This window comes from Leucoraja erinacea, chromosome 1 (genome assembly GCF_028641065.1).
Source record: "Leucoraja erinacea ecotype New England chromosome 1, Leri_hhj_1, whole genome shotgun sequence".
NCBI lineage: Eukaryota > Metazoa > Chordata > Chondrichthyes > Rajiformes > Rajidae > Leucoraja > Leucoraja erinaceus.
In genome coordinates this window covers 48195608-48223379 of record NC_073377.1, presented here as the reverse complement: position 1 = coordinate 48223379, position 27772 = coordinate 48195608, and the positions used below count along the sequence as shown (strand labels likewise).

The 27772-nt window shown below is 42.4% G+C and overlaps 1 protein-coding gene across 4 annotated transcripts in view; it reads left to right on the top strand.

Moving 5' to 3' along the window:
- The window catches only part of LOC129696296 (ADP-ribosylation factor-like protein 15), a 284855-nt gene that overhangs the window by 61693 nt on the left and 195390 nt on the right, over positions 1-27772 (top strand). For 2 of the 4 annotated variants that reach the window (XM_055634077.1, XM_055634086.1), the window contains exon 2: positions 5729-5868. The exons of the other annotated variants lie outside the window; for them this stretch is intronic. In XM_055634077.1, the coding sequence (XP_055490052.1) occupies positions 5845-5868 (24 nt within the window). In that variant the 5' untranslated portion in view covers positions 5729-5844. The remainder of the gene's footprint in view (positions 1-5728; positions 5869-27772) is intronic. 4 annotated transcript variants of the gene reach the window in all.

Genomic DNA, 27772 nt, shown 5'->3' with positions numbered 1-27772 from the left:
ATGGTAATGTTCCCGGACAAGCTGCTTTCCACCGCCGCTGCGTAGAAGCACAGGAGGATCCTCGGAGACGCTCTGAATTTCCTCAATTGCCTGAGGTGGTAAAGGCGCTGCCTTGCCTTACTCACGAGTGCTGAGGCGTGTGATGCCTATGTCTTATCCTCGGAGATGTGGACTCCCAGATATTTAAAACAGTTCACCCTATCCACAGGATCCCCATTTATCCTCAATGGAGTGTACGTCCTCGGATGATGTGCACTCCTAAAGTCCATGATCAGCTCCTTCGTTTTTTTGATATTCGAAAGGAGGCTGTTATCCTGGCACCAGAGTGCTAGACCAGCCATTTCCTCCTGGTAGGCCTTCTCGTTGTTGTCTGAGATCAGGCCCACCACCACAGTGTCATCAGCAAACTTAATTAATGAGTTGGAGCTGAACCTAGCCACACAGTCATGTGTGTACAGGGAATACAATAGGGGGCTGAGGACGCAACCCTGGGGCGATCCTGTGCTCAGGGTGAGGGACTTCGATGTATTCCCTCCCATCTTGACTACCTGGGGCCTGGCGGTGAGAAAGTCCAGGACCCAGGCACACAGGGAGGTGTTGAGCCCCAATTCCATTAGCTTCCCGGCCAGTCTGGTGGGGACTATCGTGTTGAAGGCTGAATTGTAGTCTATGAACAGCATCCTCACGTAGCCCCCCTTCTGGCTGTCCAGATGGGAGAGACCTGGGAGACCGCATCATCCGTGGATCTGTTCGGACGGTATGCGAACTGCAACGGGTCCATGTTCCGAGGGAGGAAGGCGCAGATGTGATTCTTCACCAGCCTCTCAAAGCATTTCATGACTACTGAGGTAAGGGCCACCGGACGGTAGTCATTCAGACAGGCTGGGGAGGCATTTTTTGGTACTGGTACAATGATGGATTTTTTGAAGCAGGCAGGGACCACGGACTTGTCCAGGGAGAGGTTGAATAATGTAGTGAGCACTGGAGCTAGCTGCGTAGCACAGGACTTGAGTACTCGCCCCGAGATGCCATCGGGGCCTGCAGCTTTTCTCGTGTTCACCCGTGTCAGAGCCCTCCTCACGTCGTGCTCGGACAGCGAGAATGTGTGCACATTCCTCCCTTCAGCTTCGGTAGCCAGCCCGCTGGCGGTATTGTCGATAGTCGGCAGACCTGGAGTGGTGTTGCCCCTCTCGAAACGAGCGTAGAAGGAGTTCAGGTCGTCAGCTAGGGAGGTGCCGGCACTTGCGGATGAGGGAGGGGTGCTCCGGTAGTTGGTTACAATCCGTAACCCCTGCCACAGGCTTCTGGTGTCCTGCTGTTCCATCTGTAACTCCATCTTGTCTCTGTACCTTCTCTTTGCGTCCTTCACCGCCCTTCGCAGTTGACTCTGCCTTGTAGACGTCCATGTTTCCTGATGCAAGGCCCGAGTTGTAGACAGCGGTGCGAGCATTCAGGGCCACATGAACAGACCTGTCTACCCAGGGTTTTTGGTTCGGAAAGGTGCTTACCCTTACCGTGGGGACGATGTTGTCGGTTACTGTTGCGATGAAGTCCGTGACTGCTTCCGCGAACTCACTGTTGTCACTGGAACTTGCTTCGAACATATTCCAGTCGACATCACTCAGTGCATCTTGCAGCATGGCCTCTGACTGGTCGGACCACCGCTTTACGTCCCTCGTCTCTACCGCTTCCCGAACTATCCTCTGTTTATACTCCGGCAACAGGAAAATGGCAGCGTGGTCAGATTTTCCTAGGGGAGGGAGTGAAACAGCCTTGTAGCCTTTCCTGAACAGTGTGTAGCAGTGGTCCAAAGTTCTCTCCCCCTGGTGGCACACGTGATGTGTTGGTAGAAGTTCGGCATGACCTTCTTGAGATTTGATTTATTAAAATCTCCAGCCACCACCATAGCCGCATCCGGGTACTTGTTTTGATGTCGACATAGCACATCGTGTAGGGCCGATAGTGCCATGTCGGTGTCCGCCTGCGGTGGAATGTAGACGGCTGTGACGATCACTGAGCCGAACTCCCGGGGAAGGTAGAATGGGCGGCATGAGATTGTCAGGTGCTCCAGGCCCGGCGAGCAGGAACGGGAAAGCATCTTGATATTTCCAGATTTGCACCAATTGTTATTGGTCATGAAGCAGACTCCTCCACCCTTGGATTTCCCAGATGCTTCTGTTCTGTCAGCACGGTGGACAGTGAAGGACTCGGTTGGGCAGATTACCTGATCCGGAATCAGTGAGGTCAGCCATGTTTCAGTCAGGCAGAGGATGTTGCAGTCCCTTATGTCCCGCTGGAATCTGATCCTCACCCTGAGGTCATCCAGCTTGTTTTCCAGGGACTGGACATTCGCCAGAAAAATGCTGGGCAGAGGTGGACGAAAGGCTTGGGCTTTCAGCCTATTTCGAATCCCCCCCCCCCCCCCCCCCCCCCCCCCCCCCCCCCCCCCCCCCCCCCCCCCCCCCCCCCCCCCCCCCCCCCCACTTCCCTCGATGTTTTCCTCTCCGGGTTTTCCTTGCAGTCGAGCTCCCATTGTTGTTGCAGCAGCTTCTGCTGATCTCTGCTGGCCATGCTGGATCGTAAGTACAGAGTTTAAAAAGTCTCCGTTTGCCCTGGAGTTTAGATTTAAGAGGGTTTCCCTGTCATACTTTGTTAGTACAGGTGCACAACCTTTTATCCGAAAGCCTTGGGACCAGACACTTTTCGTAATTCAGAATTTTTCGGCTTTCGGAATGGAAGATTTTTAGCGTAGATTTTAACGGCTGGCTCAGTGGTAGAGTGCTCGGCTCATATCCGCAAGGTCGCGAGTTTGCGCCTCGATCCCGGCAGTTACTCGATCGTGAGTTTGAGTCTTCAATGTAGTTTTTTCTTGCAGAATAGGAGAGAATAGGGAGGGTTAGGCTGGGATCGTTCTCTGCGAGATAATCTTAGTGCGGGAGACAAGTGTAGGAGAGGTGTACTGACTGTGTGGGCAGAACTTTGGAAGTGATTGCCCACCATTCTCAAAAGCCGCTGTGTCTCCCTGTCCCTCCAACTCCAGAGGAATACGCTGCCCGATGCGCCGCAACGGCGACAAGTGGCAGTTCGCCCACAGCCCGAGCTGCGGCCCCTCATCCGCAACCCGGGTTCCTCTGGAGTTGGAGCGGGGCTGGGCTAGAGTTGTTGCTGGCTGTGAGTCTCTGGGATCTCCGTGCTTGCAGTCGGCCTGGGGGTCGGTGTCCTGATGAGAGGGCGCAGCTCGGGCTGTGGGCGAACTGCCACTTGTCGCTGTAGCGGCGCATCGGGGAGCGGCTTCTGGTGGTCCTGACGTCTCTCAGCTCCTGTCCAGGGGGATGGCCGGAGACGTCAGGACCAACAAGAACCCGCTCCCCGATGCGCCGCTACAGCGACAAGTGGCAGTTCGCTCACAGCCCTAGCTGCGCCCCTCATCCGCAACCCGGGTTCCTCTGGAGTTGGAGCGGGGCTGGGCTAGAGTTGCGGCTGGCTGTGAGTCTATGGCATCTCCGTGCTTGCAGTCGGTGTCTCGTTGGGCCTGACGTCTCCGGTCACCCCCCTGGAATGGAGCTGAGACTGGGAACTGTACCGCCCTTGCCCCCTCCCTCTGCAACTGCAAACAACCCCACAGTTCCCAGTCTCAGCTCCTGTACAGGGGGTGGCCGGAGACGTCACAGCCCGAGCTGCGCCCCCTCATCCGCAACCTCAAGACCAAGACGCACCTTGCACACCATCAGCTTCGGTCCCTACGGGGAGCGTGTTCCTCTGGAATTGGAACGGGGCTGGGCTGCTGCTGGCTGTGGGTCTATGGGTTCTCCGTGCTTGCAGTGGGCCTGGGGGCCGGTGTCCCGTTGGTCCTGACGTCTCCGGTGATTGGCACTAGCTCCGACGTGAAGGCAGTGCAAAGCCCCCGCGCCGGTGCAATGGGCGGGGAGCTGGAGAGGGGAGGGAAGGGGTCACACACATGGCCTGGAAGCAGAGGGGTGTAGGTGGGGTGAAACTTAAGGGAGCGACAATCTGCTGCTGCCTGCCCGCTGAGTTAAAAAGTTCTCATGCAAGACTCACGATACACTGTATCGTGAGTCTACCGTGGGAACTTTTAAATTCAGCGGGCAGGCAGCAGCAGATTGTCAATTATTAACCCTCCCGCGCAATATACCCTCACCTTCTCTTTTATGAATGGGGATTTAGTTCCCCTCTCTTCGAGGACCGACCTGAGGTTCCGCTGTCACCTCTGCGGGCCGCCCTCGGTGAACGTTTTCAAGGACCTTTCTTCAAGGACTGAAAAAATGTCACTATTCGGAGGTTTTCGTTATTTGGATCGTCGGATAAAAGGTTGTGCACCTGTACTAGGGAGTTAGAACTTAGAAATGTTATAAAAGGAACATAAAAGTTAAAAACACACACAATTTTCGCGGAGCTGCCACAACGGCGACTGGACAGGGCCGCGCCATTTTTATTTTATTTTTATTTTTTTTTTTTTTATTTTTTTATTTTTTTAACCAGCATCTGCAGTTCCTTCCTACATGTACATAAACACAATCAAGTCAAACAAGTACAATAGGTAGAGCAAGGGAAAAGATACAGTATGCACAATCATAGTTGTCAGCATTGTATCACAACATTTCCAGTGATGAAGTCCTATATTGCCAATAGGGTCTGTTTTTCTTTCAGAAAAAGCTGGAATTACTCAGGGAGCATCTGTGGAGAGAGAAACAGAATTAACATATAATAGGGTATAATCTGACTGTACCATAGTTTATGGATGGACCCAGAGCCGGATTTAGATGAAGAGAGGCCCAAGGCTATTACACTTTTACGGCCCCTCCCAATCCCCCAGCCCCACGATTAGAGGAAGATGGAAGAGTGTTTTAAATTTGATTAAAGCCAAAGATACTGACGGGTGTTTAAAATTCCGCAATTTGCAATTCCTTCTCTAAAGGACATAAAATATTATTGTTAAATACCATAGTGATTGGAAAAAAAAAAAAGCATAAATGTTAAAATGAACATTGTGAAAAACCTTTGCTATAACCGACCTTTGTAAACATTTTGTGGAATAAGCAGGAATTTTTAGGAAAATAAAATTGTAAGTTTATTGTTATATTAAAAAACAAAAACAAAACAAAAAAACATGCAAAAACGTGAGCTTAAAATGTTATTGCCTGGGAAGTGCTAATAAGATGACCATGACTACCTCACAGTGACAGTGTGACTTTTTTTGATCCAACTGTATGTTGTCATTAAGCAGTTAATTTTAAAATGTGCTAGACTAAGTGGGACCCGTTGGGTCCCAGCTTCACACGAGAGGGCTGGTCCCCAACACAATATTCCACCTCTGCACCAATAGCATGGGTGTTGTGGGCTGAAGGGACTGGTTTCCAGAGGGCTAGTATGGACATTGTGGGCCGAATGAATTCTTGGGCTGGCCGCTCAGTCACTGAGGCCTGGCAGCTCAATCACTCAGGTCTGGCAGGCAGCTCAGTCACTGTGGCCTGGCAGCACAGTCACTCAGGCCTGGCAGCTCAGTCACTCAGGCCTGGCAGCTCAGTCACTCAGGCCTGGCAGCTCAGTCACTCAGGCCTGGCAGGCTGGCAGCTCAGTAACTCAGGCCTGGCGGGCTGGCAGCTCAGAAACTGCCAGAAATTCTGCCGAAAACAGGTGACAGATTCTGTGAGAGAGAGGGGGGAGAGGGTGGTGAATCAATTTTATACATTTTCATCTTTTTTTACAGATCACAGCAATGAAAGAGGAAAGTCTATCCTTGCGTGGATCTCTGGAGCGCTAGTATGGGTGTTGTGGGCTGAAGGGACTGGCTTCCAGAGGGCTAGTATGGACATTGTGGACTGAATGGATTCTTGGACTTGCAGTTCAGTGAGTCTGGCTGGTGGGCTGGCACTTCAGTCACTTACAGCTGGTAGTTTACTTAGTCACCCCTCCTCCCTTCATCCCCCCCACTCTGCTACTTGCCATTCCCCTCCCCTCCACGCATTCAGTTCATCTCCCCTCAACCTCCCCACCATGCACTCCTAGTGGCTCTCTGACAGCACAGCCATTCCTGCCTATTAGGTTCCCACTGTGATGAAGAACACGCAGGCATGGCAAGCGGAAAAAGGATTTATTAAAGTTTAAAAATGTGAATGACTTAAAATATAACAACAATTTAAATGTTAAAGATGAGATTTATTAAGTTCTTTCTTGTTGTGTCTCTTGTTGTGTTCTGCTGCTCACTGCCTATTGATAGCTCTTTGCTGTTGATTAAAAAAAGAGACAATTTTAATAAAGAGAGATTGAATGGTCTAATTTTAACCAAGAAAATCTGAGGATTTACCTCAAAAATCATTCAGTGCAGGCCAGCAAATCCAATCTCACAGCACTGGAAGCAGGGTGCAGGCAGCAAATCCAACCTCACAGCACTGGAAGCAGGGTGCAGGCAGCATATCCAATCTCACAGCACCCCGAGCAGAGTGCAGGCAGCAAACCCCCCACACACACACACACACATACTCACTCACACTCACTCACACTCAGACACGCACACAGACACGCACACAGACACGCACACACACACGCACACGCACACACACACACACACACACACTGACACACATACACCGACACACACAGGCACTCACACACACACACACACATACAAATTCACACACACACATATACACACACGCACACACACACACACATATACTCACACACACACACAAACACACACACACACACACACACACATACACACACACACACACACACACACACACACACACACACACACACACACACACACACACACACACACACACACACACACACACAAACACAAACAAACACACACACACACACACACACACACACACACACACACACACACACACACACACACACACACACACACACACACACAATGTTAAAGTCGTCACTCCGGAGCTCCGCACAGCGACCCGGGTAAGGCATCGCCCGGCTCCGCGATGCTACCTCAGTGCTGAAGCTGCAGCTTGAAGCTCTGGCCGGTCCCAGCAGGAAAGGCCTCGCCAATCCGAATGGTAGGCCGCGGGGAGTGGGCGAAGATGCGGCTCGGAGGAAAGACGCATCCTCGCCCAGGTAGGGACTGGGAAAAGCGGTTTCCCCCTTTCTCCCCCACCCGCCACCTAAAAAGACTAAAACGACTACAAGGCCTCCAGAACAAAACTTTTTAACAAACTAAGATGGCAGATGGAGTTTAATGCTGATAAGTGTGAGGTGCTACATCTTGGCAGGACAAATCAAAATAGGACGTACATGGTAAATGGTAGCAAATTGAGGAATGCAGTTGAACAGAGGGATCTAGGAATAACTGCACAGTTCCCTGAAGGTGGAATCTCATGTAGATATGGTGGTAAAGAAAGCTTTTGGTGTGCTGGCCTTTATAAATAGGAGCATTGAGTATAGAGAAGTTGGGATGTAATGTTAAAATTGTACAAGGCATTGGTGAGGCCAATTCTGGAGTATGGTGTACAATTTTGGTCACCAAATTATAGGAAAGATGTCAACAAAATAGAGAGAGTACAGAGGAGATTTACTAGAATGTTGCCTGTGTTTCAGCAACTAAGTTACAGAGAAAGGTTAAACAAGAGGTCTTTATTCTTTGGCGTGCAGAAGGTTAAGGGGGGACTTGATAGATGTCTTTAAAATGATGAGAGGGATAGACAGAGTTGATGTGGATAAGCTTTTTCCATTAAGAGTAGGGAAGATTCAAACAAGGGGACATGACTTGAGAATTAAGGGACAAAAGTTTAGGGGTAACATGAGGGGGGACTTCTTTTCTCAGAGAGTGGTAGCTGTGTGGAATGAGCTTCCAGTGGAAGTGGTGGAGGCAGGTTCGATTTTATCATTTAAAAATAAATTGGATAGGTATATGGACGGGAAAGAAATGGAGGGTTATGGTCTGAATGCAGGTAGATGGGACTAAGGGAGAATAAGTGTTCGGCACGGACTAGAAGGGCCGAGATGGCCTGTTTCCGTGCTGTAATTGTTATATGGTTAAAACAAATTTAAAGGGTGAAAAACGAACAGCTGCAGGCAAGGCTGCAACTACCACTCAATATTTTCCACATCAGCAGATTAAAATGAAGCCGCAAAAAAAACAAGATAATATCTTAAATAGACGATATACCTTTTGTTTTGTCCTGCACTTGCGATCCGTGATGTTGAAGGCGTTTTTAGTTGCATTTAACTTCAATCCAGCAGAAACGGGAGCGCAATCGTAGAACGGATTTTCTTCGTCAACCCCCCCCCCCCCCAACCAAAACCTCCGGAATCGCAAGCACAGTGCCACTGATTGTAGGTTTTGTAACAACGCCACTGTCAAAAATATTATACACCTTGGAGCGAGGCCGAGGCCCCCTAGATCTCGAGGCTTTAGGCTTCAGCCTATGAAGTTTATACGTAAATCAGGCTCTGGACGGACTGTTCTGAAGCATTATAACAAAAGGAACAAACCTGTTCCTGTGTCTGGTGATGCTGCTTTCAAGCTTCTGTACCTTCTGCCCTATGGGAGCAGGGAGAAGGAGGAATGACTGAGCTGGGAAAGATTTTCGATTATGATGCAGCGTGAAGTCTGGGTGGAGTCAATGGTGGGGTGTCTTGGCTGTGTAATGGACTGGGCCATATGCACAACGATCTTCAAATTCATGAGGTCTTGAGCAGAGCTGTTCCCAAACCAAACCGTGATGCAACCCAATAGTATGCTTTCTATTGCACAACAGTAGAAGTTTGTAAGTCATTGGAGACATGCCAAATTTCCTCAGTCTCCTCCAGAAGTAGAGGCATTGATGTACCCTCTTGGATGTCGCTTGAATGTGCCTGATCCAAGGCCGATTGTTGGTGATATTAACACTAAAGAAGTTGAAGCCTTCAACCATTTCTACTTCAGCACCATTGATTCTGATTGGAACATGTATTCAACCACACTTCCTGAAGCAATAACTAGTGCCTTCGACTTGCTGACATTGAGGGAGAGATTATTGTCTTGACACAATGTTACTAAGTTCTCTATCTTCTTCTGGTTCTCTGTCTCGTCATTATTTGTGTTCTGGCCCACCACAGTGGTGTCACCTGCAGTTTTGTCGACGGAGTTACAGCTGAATCTAGATGCACAGTTCTGAGCGTGAAAGAAGTGGGCACCAGTGTTGAGAATTATTGTGGTGGAAGCGTTGTCACCTATCCTCACTGATCTGTGGGTCAAAAAGTCAAGGATCCAGTGGGAGAGGGGTTGCTGACTCCTAGGTTCAGGAGTTTGGAGATGGGTGTGGGTGGGATTATAAAAGGCAGAGCTATAGTTGATAAATAGGAGTCTGGCGAAGGTGTCCTTGGTGCTTACATATTCCTGAGATGAGTGTAGGGCCAGAGAGATGGCATCTGCCGTGGACCTGTTGCGACAGTAAGTAAACTGGAGTGGATCAAGGCTATCGGGGAGGCTGCAGTTAATGTACACCATCACCAGTCCCTCGAAGCACTTTATGATGGTGAATGTCAGAGGCACAGAGTGGTAGTTATTAAAGCTTCCTACCTTACTTTGGCACCAGGACGATAGTGGTCTTCTTAAACCAGATGGGGATCTCAGAATGGAATAATGAGAAGTTAAAGATGTCCGTGAATACCTCTGCAAGGTCCTAAGAAAATGGTCAGGTAGTCCTTCTGGGTCAGTTACACTCTGCAGATTCAATCTCGGGAAGGGTGATCTTGCATCTGCCATAGTAACCGTTGGTACAGGTGCACCCGAGACTGATGGGACGGGTGACGTTCCTCCATTGATCTTCTGTTCAAAGCGAGCGTAAAATGCATTGAGCTCGCTATTCCCATCAATACTGCCTGCTTTCTATTATACTATATTTGGACTGCTGTGAGGTAATTAAAAATCTCAGTACTTATTGGTAAACAAATGGGCAAAAATGTTCATGTGCATTCAACAACCTATACCTGCTGTACTGCATGACTGGCAATATTTTTTTAATGTCAATAGCCAGGTGTAATTATGGTTGCTGGCGCAATGGCTGTGCTGGAAATGTGTTACCAATAGATGGCAATGTTTCTCCATAAAGGCATATAGTTAACGTCTTTACTGTTAATGGGACTGTAGCATTTATAATATCAAATAAAATTAATAAATGCAATTTTATATACAATATAGATCAGATTGCAAGCAGCTTCTTGTTATATCGTTGCCATCCTATGCATTTCCAGGAAAATGCAAGCATCTCATTAATTAAGTTTGTAGTCAATGAGGGAGGTGTGCATTTGAGAGAAGTATTATTGGATCGGTGCTCATATGTAATCCAGTTGGCTATTTTATGTTTTGGGTAGTGTTTGCCTTGCATTTGCACTTCATGGTTTAAGTTAAAAGTATTGTGTTTTGCTCTCCAGTTGCATTGAATATTTTAAAACACAACAGTTTTTGTCACAGGTGGTTCATTGTGTCCAAATTAAAAAAAATACATTCTGGAAGAACTCAGTGGGCCAGGCAGCATTAGTTGAGGGAAATGACAGTCAGCATTTTGGTCTCAGCCTTCTTCAAACAGGCCCGAAATATCAACTGTATATTTCCCTCCCCAGATGCCACCTGAACCAATGAGTTCCTCCATCAGTTTTTTTTTTTTTGCTGAAAATTCCAACATCTACAGTCTCTATTTTATTTTAGTAGTATCCACATGTTTGGTGACTGCATTCTAGACATAACACCTGCAATTAATATTGAGAAATAGTTGACAAGACAATGTATAATGTGTAACATGAGACATTTTGATAGGCATCTAAGGTCATGTATCTACTGTATGTAATGCATTTGTACAAATCTAAACATGTGTGATGTTATCTTCATACACGTTCCAGTCCAGTTGCAAAAGCAAAATTTCAGGTAGTTTCCCTTGAAGATGTAATACAGTTTCATGTTTCTTAGGTTGTACTATGACTTCAATATTAAAGTAGAATTGATTTTACCAGTACAAATATATAAGATATGTTATGCTATTCGGACAACACTTATCTAACTTGTGTTCAGTGTTACAGGATGCATGGTTCAAGTATTGTATTTCTAGGTAGGAGTGGATTTGAGATTGTTTAAAGGTTGCATTGCAGGGCAGTGTATAAAGAACAGAGAAATATCAGAAAGGATTCTGTGATTATTGTGGGCGATTTAAATCTTTTTATACATTGGGCAAATCAATAGGGCAAGGTAGCCTTGAGGATAATTTCCTGATGGTTTCCTAGAATTATGTGTTTAAGGAACCAACCAGGGAATAAGATATTTTAGATTTGTTTTGTGTAGTGAGCTAGGATTAACTAAACTGATAGTAAAGGATTCTCTGAGGAAGAGAGATAATAACATCATAGAATTTTGCCTTAACCTTAGATATTTGCCATTCTTCAACTGCCACCTTAAATTTATCTATTCAGGATTTTTTTTAAGTGTTTCCAATTGATCCATTCTATATTAAAGGTATTATAGGAGGAATAACGTCTTGTGCCAATCAAGAAAGTTAAAGATTATATTCCTATTTAATACCATGCCTCAAAGGTTATTTGTTAGGTTGAAGCTAGAGAACACTAGTGTCTTCAACTGTGAAGGTAGATGAAAGCTAATGTAAAATCTTGTGGAAAAAGGGGGGGGGGGATATAAGTAAACTATCACCAGTGAAAAGGAATTGGGATAATTCATGGGGCTAGGGACTAATAAGCCTACTATAGCTAATTTCATCTGTCATTGTGGAAAATGCTGGTGTATAAAGGAAGTGGCAGTGAGACATTTATAAAATTGAGCAGGGATCACACTTTTATGAAAGCAAAATCATATTTAACAAATTTAATACAACTATGAAGATGAATAAACTGTGGTAAAGGGGAACCTATACATTTGTATGGGTTTGATACATTTGATTAAAGTACCAGAAAAATGGTTACTGCAGAGCTAAGATCACATGGTCGAGGATAATATATTAACATAGAGGACTGGACTACAAACAAGCACGAGAATCCATATAAATTGGTAATTTTTAAGTTGGCAAAGTGAATTAGCAGCATAATTTATATATCTGTTTTGGAGCTTTGATTGTTTGCAATTTTTATTAATGACTCAGATGAAAGTATTGTCAAATTTGTTGGTGATACAAATAAAAGGTGGAAAAACAAGTGAGAAGGATTCTGTCTGCAAAGAGATATAGAAGTTAAGTTGGCAAAACCTTAACAGATGGGTTAAAATATAGGGATATTAGAGGTTATGCTCTTTGGCAGGAATAAGAGAAAAGCAGATTGTGTAAATAGAGGCTTGTAGAATTCCATCTTTCATGGTGGATCTCAGTAACAATTTCGTTCTCAAGTCGGCCATAACTTAATTCATGTTTTCCCTTTTAACATTTGGGTTGGTGCTTATGATTAATGGTTTCATAACCTCAATAACATGGGCACTATTGTATTTCATGGACAGTTCCTGATTGATATATTTTCACATTTCGCACTGAGTGACAATTAAATGTGGGGATGGACAGTGAGCGTAATTTTCATTTTTCATTGACAGTATTTTGGAGAATGTTATACATTTGGAAAAACAAGAAATTATCAATTAACAAAACAATACTGACTTGAAGCTATTCTGCTGTTCTTGCTTTTTTATTTTTAAACCATTTATTTCTTTACAAATCTTCATTTGCAGCCAGGAGTTTCAATTGGTACAAAGCAACTGTTGATTTTCACACAATCTTTACCTCACAACATAAAATCTCCCTGCAGAAGTTCTCTCCTTCCCACATGATGCCGGTCTCCTTTTCCAGACAGTCTTGTCAGGAATCACCGTGAATAATAATAGCCTCAGCAATCATAAATGTCCTCTGTATAATAAGTCACAAGATTCAGTTTGTCTTTCCAGATATTTAAATATTCAAGATCAACTGTCTCAGACTTGCCAGACATGGCTCTGAAAAGCACATTGTGTGTTTTATAAAAACACTAAAGCCATCAATTGCTCGCAGAAAATCTTTCACTGCTCAAAGTAAGTGCAAGAGCATTTACCTATTATCTTGCGACATGCTCCATTATTGATGCATTTTTAAGCCTGCTCGCTCAGAATTTATTTCTGATGTTTTTCCCCAATAATCGTTGCTATCCTTGAGGCTGATGTGCAATGATTGCATTTTTCATTAATTTATAAATTTTCTGAGCTTATGCATGTTTTTCAACTTAAGTTTTAAAAAAATTGTCTGACTTTTGACCATGTAGGTTCGGCTTTTATTCTTCTTTGGGAAGTTTCTCATTTTCTTTACCGATTTGACTGCCACACCTTGTAGCAGTGACTGGAAAATCAACTTGTGCCTGTCAATCATTGTAATCTTTACAGTACCTGTGGAGAGTGTCAAATTAATGAAGCCGCGGATGATGGAAACGAGGTGAATTGATGCTGTAAGTAGATCTTGTACTCTAGGTCATGGAGATGTTGGAATTCTGACATTTCTTGTGGTGATTTTCGACAAGTAGGAGGCAATTACAGATCGTTTTTCGGTTTCATTGTTAAAGTATCTGTAATACTTTTTTAGTACTCTGTCCAAATGTTATCCTGATGCTGTTCTTGCATATTTGAAAAGTACTGCATAACTGTTGATTCATACTAGTTAAACTAGATCACAGACCTTTGTGTGTGGCATTGGAACCATTGTTCTTTTGGCCTCTGACACCATTCCCTGAGACCTATTACCTGCTTCATTTAACAGCATGAACAATAGTTAAAAAACTGCTTCTATGAGACAAAAGCCATTTAAACAATAAAGCAAGATTCTTATATAATATTGATTTTTTTTAAACATATGTAATTAATAGGTGATCATCCATTGAACATTGAGGGAAATGGCAGAAGTAATGTGGAATACAGAATAGATTATCCAGTAACCTAGTCGCATAAACTGCATTTGATGGAGTTTAAGAAATGATAAGTAAATTGTGAAATAAATTTTCTGTTGTCAGACATTTTTTACAGTTTGCTAAATAATATAAAATTAGAACAATGTATCTTGTGTTCAGATAAATCAAGGTAAACATGTTTTGCTGCCTCACCTAATAATATATGGAGATTCCTGTCATTTTAATTGCATGCATTTGTGTGCAGCAGGAGCTGTGTTAGTGCATTTTATTTACTTTTTAGTAACCTGAATCAAAGTGTCAGAGATTTTAATTTGATATTTACCCAACTTGCCTTATCTTTAAACACACAAATAAGTGGACATTTTGACTTTTTCACATTTGGCTTAAAATAAAATATGGCCTGTTGTAAATTATGAAAAGCTTCACAAATGCCCTGCAGTATACATTAAACTTTTCCTTAGTATGTTATGCTAGTAAATCGGTTTCTACTTTTACAACGTTCCAAGCCTATATTCTATTTACTTTTGGAGTGTTACAAAATTTGTTGCAGTAAATTAATATTTAATCATACCAGATTTATGTAAAATTCTTCGAATTTGGAAAGGAAATATCCTAGCCGTTTTTTTGTAATGTTCATTCAGTGCTTTAATTTGAGAAATGTTTATCATTCTAAATTGAGCTGGAATGAGCATCATGAATAAAGTCGAATAGTAGAAAGAAAATTGCAAATGAAACCGAAGTTGGCATTTTGTGCAGCACACCAATCATGTCCCCAGCATTGTTCAGTTGTGCACATTAGATTGCAGTCTTCATTAAAGCACAATAGGGGGCCCTCTAGGCTTTGATCTTCCACATCATATGCAAAAGGACCTATTTTATGTCGTGTGCAAATCTGAGGATTTGAGCTTGCAATGTTCTATCTATTTTTGCACAATGAATACAGGTTGCAGAGGCTGTCTACCTTGCATCGTGTTCCATGATTTCTTCAGACTGGCTTTCTAATTTGAATCATACAAACCTTGTGATCAGTTGATAGAGAAACACTTTGATGGAGCCGGTTGACTAGTGTGACATAAGCATTTTCGATACAATGGGTGGTCAAAATGCTTTTCAAAGGGCAGCCTCATTTGGTATGCCTTTGCTCTGCTTAGCTTGCTTTCAGCAGATAAAAAATTGTATTAAACTATATTTCACAAGTATTACTCTGTGAAATTAGTGCATTCTTTGATCCATGTGTGAACAACACTGGTAGCCTCTGATTGCTATATCCAGATGGTGTTACTGGAAACAAACAGTTGTGTTGTAGGATTTCTCAATAGACTGTCTAGACTGGCCTCACAGGAGACAGATATAGGCTCCCATCAAATTAGTGTTTGTCAGATTTATGGTAATGGTTGGCAAAAGCCTTCCTGTCACTGACACAAAGATTTATGTTCCAGAGTTTTTCTAGATGATGTCTCCGTTAAAGGTTCATTTTATTTAGTTGACTTTTAATTATTGTGAAAGTGTAGTTTAAACTTGAACAATGGCATATTACCTTCACTAAACCATACATTTTTTAAGCATTTCAAATCCCTAATGTGATAATGACTAGATCAGGTTATCTATAACAATGTACCCGTCTCCCATTTATCCCCTTCTGGAAAGAAAAACATGTATGCGGATTACTATGGCTGAATTTTGCACTTTCATGTTGATACACTGAAGTAATTTGAGCCTTTCCCCCTACTCAGTGGGAATCACCTTTTGACAGGCAGTTCGTCCATTCTCAGCAGAAATGTTTTTCCAAGTCTGCCCAGATCTTCTTTGATCCTTTGGTCTCAAATTTATTGTTGGAGCAACTAAGTTAGGCAAGGAGCTGATGGTTGCTCCTGGGAGAGTGAGTGATTATTAAATAACAAAGCAATCAGTCTCAAAAACAACACTTTTGGGACCTCGGCCTATATGAGCTTCAGTAAGACTGCTGATATTTCGATAAATCTCATTATTTGTACAAATTTGAATTTGAAACAGATGATATCTTTTGACTGATAGCTATTGTAAAAAGTCAGAATACAAAGCTGAGCTTTAATCTTTATTGGTTTAAGCAGCTGGTTCCAAGTTAATGCACAAATGGAAATATCGTATGATTTGATGGTCATTCCCAGACAAGCACCCTTAATCAGCCCAGACTCATTTATAAGTGCACAGTAGTTGATATCAATTATTTTGCTCCTGTACAAATGCACCTGATCATTCACTCTACTCAAGGTCAATAAGTACCTCCATTCAATTTATTTGTCTTTGTTTAATATCCCCTTATATCCTTAAATTTATAAATTTCTATTCTGAAAATTTAAACTAACATAGCATATGTGGCCTTTTGGGAAAGAAATCCCTGATTGCAATCATCCTGATGCGAAAGTGTTCTTCCTGATTTTGCTCTCAAATGAGCATGCTTTAAATTACAAAGGCAGTTCCTTCTTTGTTCTAGACTGTGCCATAAGAGAAAATAATTTCTCAGTGTATACCTGACAAACATTATTTTGTGACGTAAACCATCTCAGTTATGTCACTGAAAATCAAAATAAAAAACTGAGGCTGCAGAAAATATCCACTCTACTAGTTACATCCTCGAAAAATTCAATAAGATTCGTCAGACATGATTTACCTTTCATAAATCCATGCTGACTTTGTCCAATGATTTCACCACTTTCCAAATGTGCTGCTATCCCATCTTTAATAACTGATTCTAGCAGTTTCCCCACTACCGACGTTAGACTAACTGGTCTGTAATTCCCCGTTTTCTCTCTCCCTCCCTTTTGAAAAAGTGGGGTTACTTTAGCTACCCTTCAATCCTCAGGAACTACTCCAGAATCTAAAGAGTTTTGAAAAATTATCACTAATGCATCCACTATTTCTGGGTCCACTTCCTTAAGTACTCTGGGATGCAGCCTATCTGGCCCAGGGGATTTATCGGCCTTTAATCCATTCAATTTACCTAACACCACTTCCCGGCTAACCTGGATTTCACTCAGTTCCTCCATCTCATTTGACCCCCGGTCCCCTGCAATTTCCGGCAGATTTATGTATGTCTTCCTTAGTGAAGACAGAACCAAAGTAGTTATTCAATTGGTCTGCCACGTCCTTGTTCCCCATGATCAATTCACCTGTTTCTGACTGCAAAGGACCTACATTTGTTTTAACTAATCTTTTTCTCTTCACGTATCTATAAAAGCTTTGCAGTCAGTTTTTATGTTCCCTGCCAGTTTTCTTTCATAATCTATTTTCCATTTCCTAATTAAGCCCTTTGTCCTCCTCTGCTGGACTCTGAATTTCTCCCAGTCCTCTGGTAAGCTGCTTTTTCTGGCTAATTTGTACGCTTCATCTTTTGTTTTGATACTATCCCTGATTTCCCTTGTTATCCGCGGATGCACTACCTTCCCTGATTTTTTTTTTGTCAAACAGGGATGAACAATTTTTGTAGTTCATCCATGCAGTCTTTAAATGCCTTCCATTGCATATATACCGTCAACCCTTTTAGAATTAATTGCCAGTCTATCTTGGCCAATTCACGTCTCATACCCTCAAAGTTACCTTTCTTTAAGTTCAGGACCCTTGTTTCTGAATTAACAATGTCACTCTCCATCCTAATGAGGAACTCAACCATATTATGGTCACTCTTGCCCAAGGGGCCACGCACAACAAGATTGCTAACTAACCCTTCCTCATTACTCAATACCCAGTCTAGAATAGCCTGCTCTCTCGTTGGTTCCTCTACATGTTGGTTTAGAAAACTATCCCGCATACATTCCAAGAAATCCTCTTCCTCAGCACCCTTGCCAATTTGATTCACCCAATCTATATGTAGATTGAAGTCACCCATTATAACTGTTTTATCTTTGTTGCACACATTTCTAATTTCCTGTTTGATGCCATCCCCAACTCCACTACTACTGTTTGACCTTTGACATCTGTATTCATCAAGGATCTATCCATCTCTGCCTTCAAAATATCCACTGACTTGGCTTCCAAAGCCCTCTGTGGCAAATAATTCCAGATTCACCACCCTCTGATTGAAGAAATTCCTCCTTATCTGCCGGCCTGTCTCATATAAATATTTGACCTATAGTTACCAGCCCACTACCGCGGTGGTAAGTTCGAGGGGGAGGTCTCTGACAAAGAGCAATTCAACCAAGACCTCAACGGTTGGGCAGGCGGAGGACAATGGCTGACCTTAGTAGAGCGTCACAACGGCTGGGAAGGCGGATGAAGACTGCAGCAGAAAAGGGTCTCCGGTTGTCTTGGACTCTATGCCACTGGATCCTGACCCAGATCTGTCAAGGACCGTGGGGTGGTTGTCTGTGCACCAGTCTCCCCACGTTAAATAAAGTTACCCACAGGTGTCCTCCATATAGAGAATAGCACCCTGGAGACACCCAAGGTCAGCCTTATTTCTCCTTTTTATTCTCCCCACACCTTCAATCTAATCTCCTCTTGACCCCTCTGCTGTCTGGCAAACAAAACTGAAGCTGCTTGTTTTTTTAAATGTAACTGAAGACATTTGCCACACTGCTGCCATTCCAGTAATTTTTGCACTTCCTATATGTTGTGTGCAGAATTGGTGGCTATTCAGTTATGGTAAGTTGGATGTTTTGTAAAGGTGTGGCTCAACCTTCTTGTGTTTGTGCTCTGTGTTAATAAAGTTAGGGGTATCTTTTTTTAACAGCCTTGTCTTGCATTTTACAAAGGTTTCAGGTCTGTTCCTACAGCAACTTCAAAATTGCCCCATTGTCAGATTGTTGCTATTTTTCTTTCTCTTCCATAATCAAGTTCAAGTTCAAGTTTATTGTCATGTGTCCCTGATTGGACAATGAAACTCTTGCTTTGCTTCAGCACACAGAACATAATAGGCATTGACTACAAAACACATGAATAAATAAACTTATAAAGTGCAAAATGACAGATAATGGGTTATTAATGTTCAGAGTTTTGTCCGAGCCAGGTTTAATAGCCTGATGGCTGTGGGGAAGTAGCTATTCCTGAACCTGGTCGTTGCAGTCTTCAAGCTCCTGTACCTTCTACCTGAATGTAGCAGGGAGATGAGTGTGTGGCCAGGATGGTGTGGGTCTTTGATGATACTGCCAGCCTTTTTGAGGCAGCGACTTCGATAAATCCCCTCGATGGAAGGAAGGTCAGAGCCGATGATGGACTGGGCAGGGCCATAATGAATTGTTTCACAGTTCTCAGGCCTAATTTGCACCTGCCATGTCTGTCTATTTTGCCCGTCTGTATACCTACCCACGTGAAGGATATATACCAAGGAACTGGCTGGAAAAAGCAGTTCTATCTAAAACCGTTTAGATGTGAAAGTTTAGCAAGCATTAGAATGTGTCTGTGTTTTATTCGTCATTTTCCATGTCACATGTACGTGTGCGTTGAGGTACAGTTACAATGAAAATGTTGCTTGCATTGTTTCAGACAATGCACAAAAACAGAAAATATACAGAAATCCTGCAAGACAGTAAAAATAAAAAAGGCTGTGTAAACAAAACAAGACGTTAGCACAGGACACAATCTGAAAACAAGGCAGTGGTTGGGCAAGGGGTGGCGCATCGTGTTTTGTTCCTTGGGTAGGTTTAGAACTGTGAGAGTTGCTTTGAACTTGAACATAGTTGTATGAAAGTAGCTGTTCCTGAACCTGGTAGTATGTGACATCAGACTACAGTGCCACTTTCCAAGTAATAAGTGAGAAGATGGCCTTACTCAGATGATAGGGATATTTTATGTTGAGGAGCTCTGCGCCTTTGATGTGCCGAGCTAAGTCCACGACTCTCCTTAGCTTCTTGTGTTTCTGTGCATTGGTATTGCCGCCATTTCAGGCCACGATGCTACCAGTCAAGATACAGTGCAGTGTTTGTTTGTCCAAAAATAGTATTGATATATAAACCAGGGATCATAGTCATTTGCTGAAACACATTACAACATGTCATCAGTATCATTTAAAGAGCAAAAACCTTATGGATAATCAGTACAACATTAAAAGCAAACTGCATTACTGAAACTGTTTTGGTAAATTGGCATTAGTTTCAGCATGTTCTTTTCATCAATATCGTCTATATGCTAATAACTATTATGTGGACCTGTAAGAACAGCCAGATAACTGCAGAATGAATGGTTGTGCATTCCTACAACTGCACACTGTTGCTTGAAGGTTGAAAGGCAAAGGGAGGTCAAATGTGTTAATATCTAACCTCCTGCTCAGCTCTTATCTATCAATTGATTTATATCAGTTATTTTCAGATGCTAAATTGGGTTTGAAAAATATAATGTTTATGTAACACTTAAATCTCAAAGAAAAACATTTAAAATGTACAGCACGGTCTGTTAAAAAGATTTTGCATACATAGTATTTATTTTGGATGAAGCTCTTAATGATTTATTTGCTTTTCTCCCAGATGTTGGAAAACATATTTGCAGGTTTCCTGAAGGCAAATTTGCCAAAACAAGAATTTATTAATCAAATGCTTGAGGCAAATTGCCAGTTAATGGCATGACTAACAGGGTATATGTAAGGTCAAGCTTGGTTTTGGCCAAAGTCCTGGGCATTACAAACAAAAAAACATTCTAAGCATTTGTTCCTTTTTTGAAATGAGTGAATCCCTACATTAATGAAAATGTATTAAAGTTACTCAACTGTTTGTCAAGCAAAATGAATTAATTTTAATGTCCTGTTAATGGTAAGTATATTTTGTAGAAACAAAGAACTATAGATGCTGATTTACAATTAAAGACATTCAGTGCTGATGTAACTCAACAGGTCAGGCAACATGTCTGGAGAACATGGATAGGTGATACAAGGTCATAAGGAATATGAGTAGAATTAGGCCATTCGACCCTTCAAGTTTACTCTGCATTTAATCATGGTTGATCTATCTCTCCCTGCTAACCCCATTCTCCTGCCTTCTCCCCATAACTTCAGACACCTGTACTAATGTTAAAAGTTTTGTTTTGGAGGCCTTTTAGTCTTTTTTATATGGGGGATGGGGGGAGGGGGAAACCGTTTTTTCCAGTCCCTACCTGGGCGAGGATGCGTCCTTCCTCCGAGCCGCATCTTCGCCCCCTCCTCGCAGCCTACCACCTGGATTGGCGCAGCCTTTCCTGCCGGAGACCGCCCAGAGCTTCGAGCTGCAGCGGTACCATCGCGGGGCAGGCGATGCCTTACCCGGGTCGCCGTATGGAGCTCCGGAGTGCTGTGACTGCCCACTTCAACATCGTGGAGCTGTGGGGTCTGAGGAACGTCCAGACGCGGCGGCGCTGACTTTAAACACCGCGGAGCCTGGGATCTTTCGCCGAGATCGCCAGTGTTGTAGCACCGACCAGCGCGGCCTGTGGATTTCGGAAGCCGCGGTCTCCAGTAGCAAGAGGCCATTTCGGAACTCCAAGCAACTGAAGAGTGTTAACCCGACGCCAGAGTTCCATCATTCCGGCGAGAGGGCCTGAAACATCGGGCCGCCGTAGCGGCGACTGTGGAGGCCTCAATAGGCCCCAACCACAGGTGAACATAGAGGAGGTGGACTGAACTTTGCTGCCTTCCCTCACAGTGGGAAACATTGTGGGGGAGTGTTTTTATGTTTAATGCTAAATTCTTTAATGATGTTTATTTTATTGGTGTGCTGCAATGGAAACCTAAATTTCACTATACCAATCAGTGTATGTGACAATAAATGCCCTTTGTCCTTTATAATCAAGAAAATATTTTGGGTCAGGACCTTTATTCAGCTACATATTTTGTAGATGAGGCTGTTGAAAGAGTTGGTGAGATGCAAAATCAAGGTGTAAACAGTATAATGTATCTGTATCATTTAATTAATCATTGTTCTATGATTTTATTTAGTAGATAGGACTGGTGCAATTGCTTTAGTTACCATTTAAACAAAATAACATTAATAATTGCTCAAGTATGGAACTTAAGCAACGTGTAGATTTATTTCAACAATCCTTTCATTTAAGAATCTAAATATCTGGATGGCTTTGAGGCTAAAGTGTTAATAACAGTGGAAGTGTGGATGAATAGTGTTGGAGATGACGTTTCTCATTTTTGGCCAACCAGGTGGAATCTCATAGCACACCTTTGACCATAAAAGCTCCGATGTATTTTTGGCCAAATACATTAATTCAACAGAAGGTTACACAAAAAAGCTGGAGAAACTCAGCGGGTGCAGCAGCATCTATGGAGCGAAGAAAATAGGCAACGTTTCGGGCCGAAACCCTTCTTCAGACTGATCGGGGGCGGGGGTGGGCGGGGACAAGAAAGGAAAAAGGAGGAGGAGCCCGAAGGCTGGGGGATGGGAGGAGACAGCAGGGGGACTGAGGAAGGGGAGGAGACAGCAAGGAATAACAAAATTGGGAGAATTCGATGAATTCAACAGATCTTGGCTTTCTGTTAATACAATCTAGAGAACGTGATCAGGATATCTTGTTTATGTTTATTTAATTTTTCTGTACTCTCTACAGTTAGGATGGATTCTTGCATTTTGTGCATTGGCTCTTAATTTCATTTATTAAGTAGTTTTTGCATTAAAGCATAATTGGAGATAATATTTGACAATGACTAAAAATTATGACCAGATCCACGTTCAGGTTTCAATATGTAATCTCTCTGTCTGTCCACTCAGAGCTGCCAAGTAGTACAGATTTTCCGTATTTTGGATGGAAATGTGATAAGAATATGGATGTACGGTTTTGCATTGTTAAATACGGATTTTTTAAAAGTCCGTATTTAACAACGCAAAATCGACCATAGATAATCGTAACAACTAGGTGCAGCGGGCAGGTGGGAGCGACCAGGATCGGCCCGACTTCCTGTTTTGTTGCCATGCCACTCGCCAATTGAGGGGTGGTGGCCCGGTGGGGTTGATTTGGAATCTTGCTGCTTGGAAATGCAGGGATGTGGGGAGGTCATGCTGTACCTCTGGGGATTGTAACAGATTAAATCAATTGGTGTTTTGGGTTTCAAGATCTGGATGATTGCTTTTGTGGGCGTTGGTCTGCTGCCGTGCTTGGGTCGGGGTCTCTCTGCCTCTCGTTCTTTCTTGCTCTCTCTCTCTCTCTCTCTCTCTCTCTCCTTCGCTCTCTCCCCTCTCTCTCTCTCCATCCCTCTCTCTCCCTCTCTCACTGTGTCTCTCTGTCTTTCGCTCTCTCCCTCCCTCCCCTCTCTCTCTCGCGCGCTCTCTCTCCCGCTCCCCATCCTGTCTCTCTCTCGCTCTCTCGCTCCCTCTTTCTCCTCGGCATTCCCAGAATCATTTGGCGTTTTGCGGGGACGGCTGCATCTGCGGTTCCTTCCTGTTGGAGGGGAGCCTTGGCCCGTGGCGGCTCTGGGTCCATTCCCTCCGCAAGTGCCGACTGGCCCGCTGAGTTCCTCCAGCACTTTGTGTTTTTTGTTTGGCTCTGGAGTTGAAGGTGGACACAGGGGGGCTGGGGGGAGGGGGGGCTCAGTGGTACGGGCGGCGGCCCTGGGCTCTGGAGAGAGAGCGTGGGTGGCGTTTTGGGTCGTGACCCTTCTTCAGACAATCACAAGTACTCTCACCAACAAGAGATCAGTTCAGTCTGAAGAATGTTCTCAGCCCGAAACGTCACCCATTCCTTCTTTCCAGAGTTGCTGCCTGTCCCGCTAACTTGCTCCAGCTTTATGTTTATCTTCAATTTCAGAGTTAAATAAAAAGCACAGAGTGCTGGAGGAACTCAACGGGCTAGGCGGCATCTGTGGAGGGAATGGATTAGGAGTTGTTTCGGGCCAGGGTTCATCTTCAATAGGAAGAAACTGCAGATCAGGCATGATATTCTTCCGATTTAAATTGGAATACCAATTATTTTGTTTTCCTATTTGTCAATATTTTGTTGCCCGATTATTTGACGGCCAATCAAACGCTGTCTCTAAGGTGGTTGCATCCAGTCACCGACCAGCTTCCCTTAAAATTCCCATCCAATCAACCAATCCTCCCGTCCAATCAGCCGCTGCCTCCAAAGGCATTGTGTCCAGTCACATATGCACTGGTCACTCGGCGGCCAATCAGACATAGTCTCTGAGGGGCGTTGCGACCAATCACCGACCAGCTTCCCTTACTGAAGCAGACGATGGCTGCAGCCAACACAGGGAGAGAGAGAGAGAGAGAGAGAGAGACAGAGATGCAAGAAAGCAGCTATGACATATAATGCACAATAAAGTATATCACAAATACACAATAAGCAAGTTATACATTCTTGTACTCTTACAAAAAATTCCAGCAAAATGGCACTGTGTAAAAATACTGTTTTCCTTAGCAAAATACTGATTTTCAGGTACTAGAATACTGAAATGCTCTGACAAATGCTCATCATCGGTGCCCTGCTCCCTGCTATGGATGCCCTCCACCGAAAACGGTGTCTGCGACGGGCCGGGAAGATCATTAAAGACCCCTCCCACCCCAACCATGGACTGTTTGCCCTCCTCCCATCAGGGAGGCGGTACAGGAGCCTCAGGTACCAGTATGATGAGGAACAGCTTCTACAATAATACCATCACATTTCTGAACTCGGAGTCCCGCTGATAGACTTCTCCAGTCTCTCCGTCCACATTGTTCGATTATTGTTTGATTATTCTGTATTTTTATTTTTATTTCTATATTGCACTACACTACGGACTGACGCTAAACTGCATTTCATTGTACCCATACTCGTATTTGTGCAATGACATTAAAGTTGAATTTAATTGAATTGAATTGAAAAGTTGGCAGCTCTGTCTACTGCACAGGAATTACTGTTTTCTACCTTGGTGTAATTTACACAATTTTCACATCCCCACTGGAGCATAAATTATACTTTCCAGTCACCATTCATTGGGAAAATTTGGGTTTTTCAATCCTGTGGTAGAGATGGATGATGTATTTGAATTCTGTATAATATTTTTATTAGAAACATATACATATATTAATCTAAACACAATTTGTTTTATCAGTTACATATTATTAGTAGCTGGGATCCCAACTATGGAAATAGCTGGGGTTCTCATTTATCAATTACATATTAACACTGCTTCTAATTGATTATTTTTATTTATCGATAGAAAGAAAGGAAAAAAAAATGAAAATGTCGAATAAATTACCAATAATACAGCTTAGGAGATAGGTCTAATGTGAGATTATAAAACGTAACTATTCATCTAATCTTGGATTCAAGTTTCAGTCAGGTTTCCGTGCTGGACCAATTTACCCTTTCAGAAAATCAATAAATGGAGACCATATTCTAGCAAATAATTCTGGTTTGTCAATTAAGACAAGTCTAATTTTTTCCCAAATGTAAGGTCTCTGACATCTATATAATCCACATTTTAATTGTGGGGGTTGTTGGGTTTTTCCAAAATTTTAATATTAATTTTTTCCCAGTTATTATACTATAATCAAGGAAATTTCTTTGGCTTGTTGTAAGTTTTAGGCTTTGTTCTGATATTCCTAATATTATTAGTTTTGGATCGGGATCCAATTGGATATTAACAACTTCAGAAATAATATTTAAAATATCCGTCCAGAAATTTTTAATTTTTATACAATTTACAAAAGTATGAGTTAAATTAGCCTCTGAATATTGACATTTGTCACAGATAGGGGAGATATTTGGAAAAATTCTATTCAATTTTGTTTTAGAGTAATGTCGTCTATGTGGTACTTTAAATTGTATTAAAGAATGTCTGGCATTTAACGAGCATTGATGTATATGTTGTAGACTTTCATTCCAAATATCTTTCATTATAGGTTGAGCTAATTCATTTTCCCATGCTTGTCTATATAATTCCGTCGACGGGAGCTCACTATCTAAAAGAGATATAAATATGAGATATTAATTTACCTGTATTAGGATGTTTATTAAAACATTCATCAAGAGTCTCTGGCTCTCTAGTTCTATATTCTTGTGTCTGTGATTTAACATAATCTCTAAGTTGTAAATACCTAAAAAAATAATTTGAATGTGTTGTAACTCCTGAAATGAAAGAAAAATACCTTTCTATAAAGATGTCCCACATTTTTAATTCCATAATTTTTCCATTGTACAAAACCTTTATCCAACACAGAGGGTTTAAATGAAGGATTATTTACAATGGGGAGAAAGTGATAAATTATCCAATTTTAAAGTCTTTTTTAATTGTTTCCAAATTCGTATACCACTATATATTATAGGATTTTCACTATAGGTTTTTTAATTCAGTTTTGTGGGAGCTAACAGAATCGAGCCAATTTCAAAAGGCAAACAATCTTCCTTTTCCATCTTTAACCAGTTTGGTTGCTGATCCATATCTTCCAAACAGAAGTTCATATTTTTAATATTAACTGCCCAAAATTACAATAAAACATTTGGTAAAACTAATCCTTCATTCGTCTTGGATTTACATAAATGTTTTTTACTTATTCTATGGTTCTTATAATCCCAAATAAAACTTGTGACAATAGATCAACTTAAAAAAAAAGATTTGGGGGAGATATATCGGGATTGATTGAAAAAGGTACGGTAATTGCGGAAGAAAAAACTCTTTTATGGCATTAATTCTACCGAGCATTGAGATGGGAAGTGTTTTCCAATACTGAATATTCTTATGCTGTTTATTAAGAAAAGGCGGAAATTTAAATTTAAATAAAGAAGTATATTTCTTAGTCACATAAATTCCTACATATTTAAAAATTTCATTGACTATTTTAAAAGGAGATTGTTGCAATGTATATAGGTTAAGTTCCATTATTGGCATAATTTCACATTTGTTCCAATTAATTCTATATCCCGAAAATGAGCCAAATTGAGGTATAAGATTTAACAAGTTTGGAATGCTGGTTTCTGGATTTGTAATGTATAGTAATACATCATCTGCATATAAAGACATTTTATTAACTGTATCTTTAGTATTATACCCATATATTTCTGGATGGACTCTAATACTTTCTGCCAGTGGTTCAATAGCAAGGGCGAATAATAACGGCGATAACGGGCATCCTTGTCTACATCCTCTAGATAAATTAAATTTAGGTGATAACATTTGGTTTGTCAATACTCTAGCTGTTGGATTAGTATATAAAAGCTTATTTGAATTCTAATGAATTATTAAATGGAGGCCAGAAAATTCTCATGCATCCAAAAAGAATTGCACTCGGTGAGCATCACTGAGCATTCAACTCTCCTTTCCATTTCCACAGTGACATGTCTGTCGTTGGCCTTTTCCACTGCCATAGTGAGGTCAAACACAAACGAAAAACACAACACTTCGTATTCCACTTTACAACCAATGGTATGAACACTGAATTTTCCAATTTATGATAACCCACTGTGTTCCTTCCTGACTCCAACTGGTTCACCTAGATGTATTCTCTCTTTGTTCACCTTTTCTATTTCCCCCTCTCTCCATCCACCTTTACCAACCTGCAAATTTCAGTTGCTCACTAGGTAATCAAAGGGAATAAATATGAGAGGGAATTAAGGTTGATGAGGGGTGTGGGTGTAATGGTTTGTTACATGTGGAAGGGATACAGAGTTTAGAATTACTTTTTCGTGAAGGTGTCTGAGGGAATTGTCTGAAATGCCAGAGCTCGAGTTAGCTCTTGCACTGTTAAAACCAGGTTATCCCAGGAGTATCTGATTCATTAAAAAGTGCATTGCCATGGGGTTAATGTTATCAGCTGTCCTGATGCAAAAGTTTCATCTGAGATCTTGGGGTGACATGAATTCGAATGCTCGTGAATGGATGTGGAATGAAACACCCAGTACATGAGAATTGGATACAGGGGATTCTGGATAGTGGAATCAGCTGCAAAAAAAAACTGGTAGAGAAACTTGGTGGGTTAAACACATCTATGGAGGCAAAGGGGATGGTATTTCATGTTAAGTC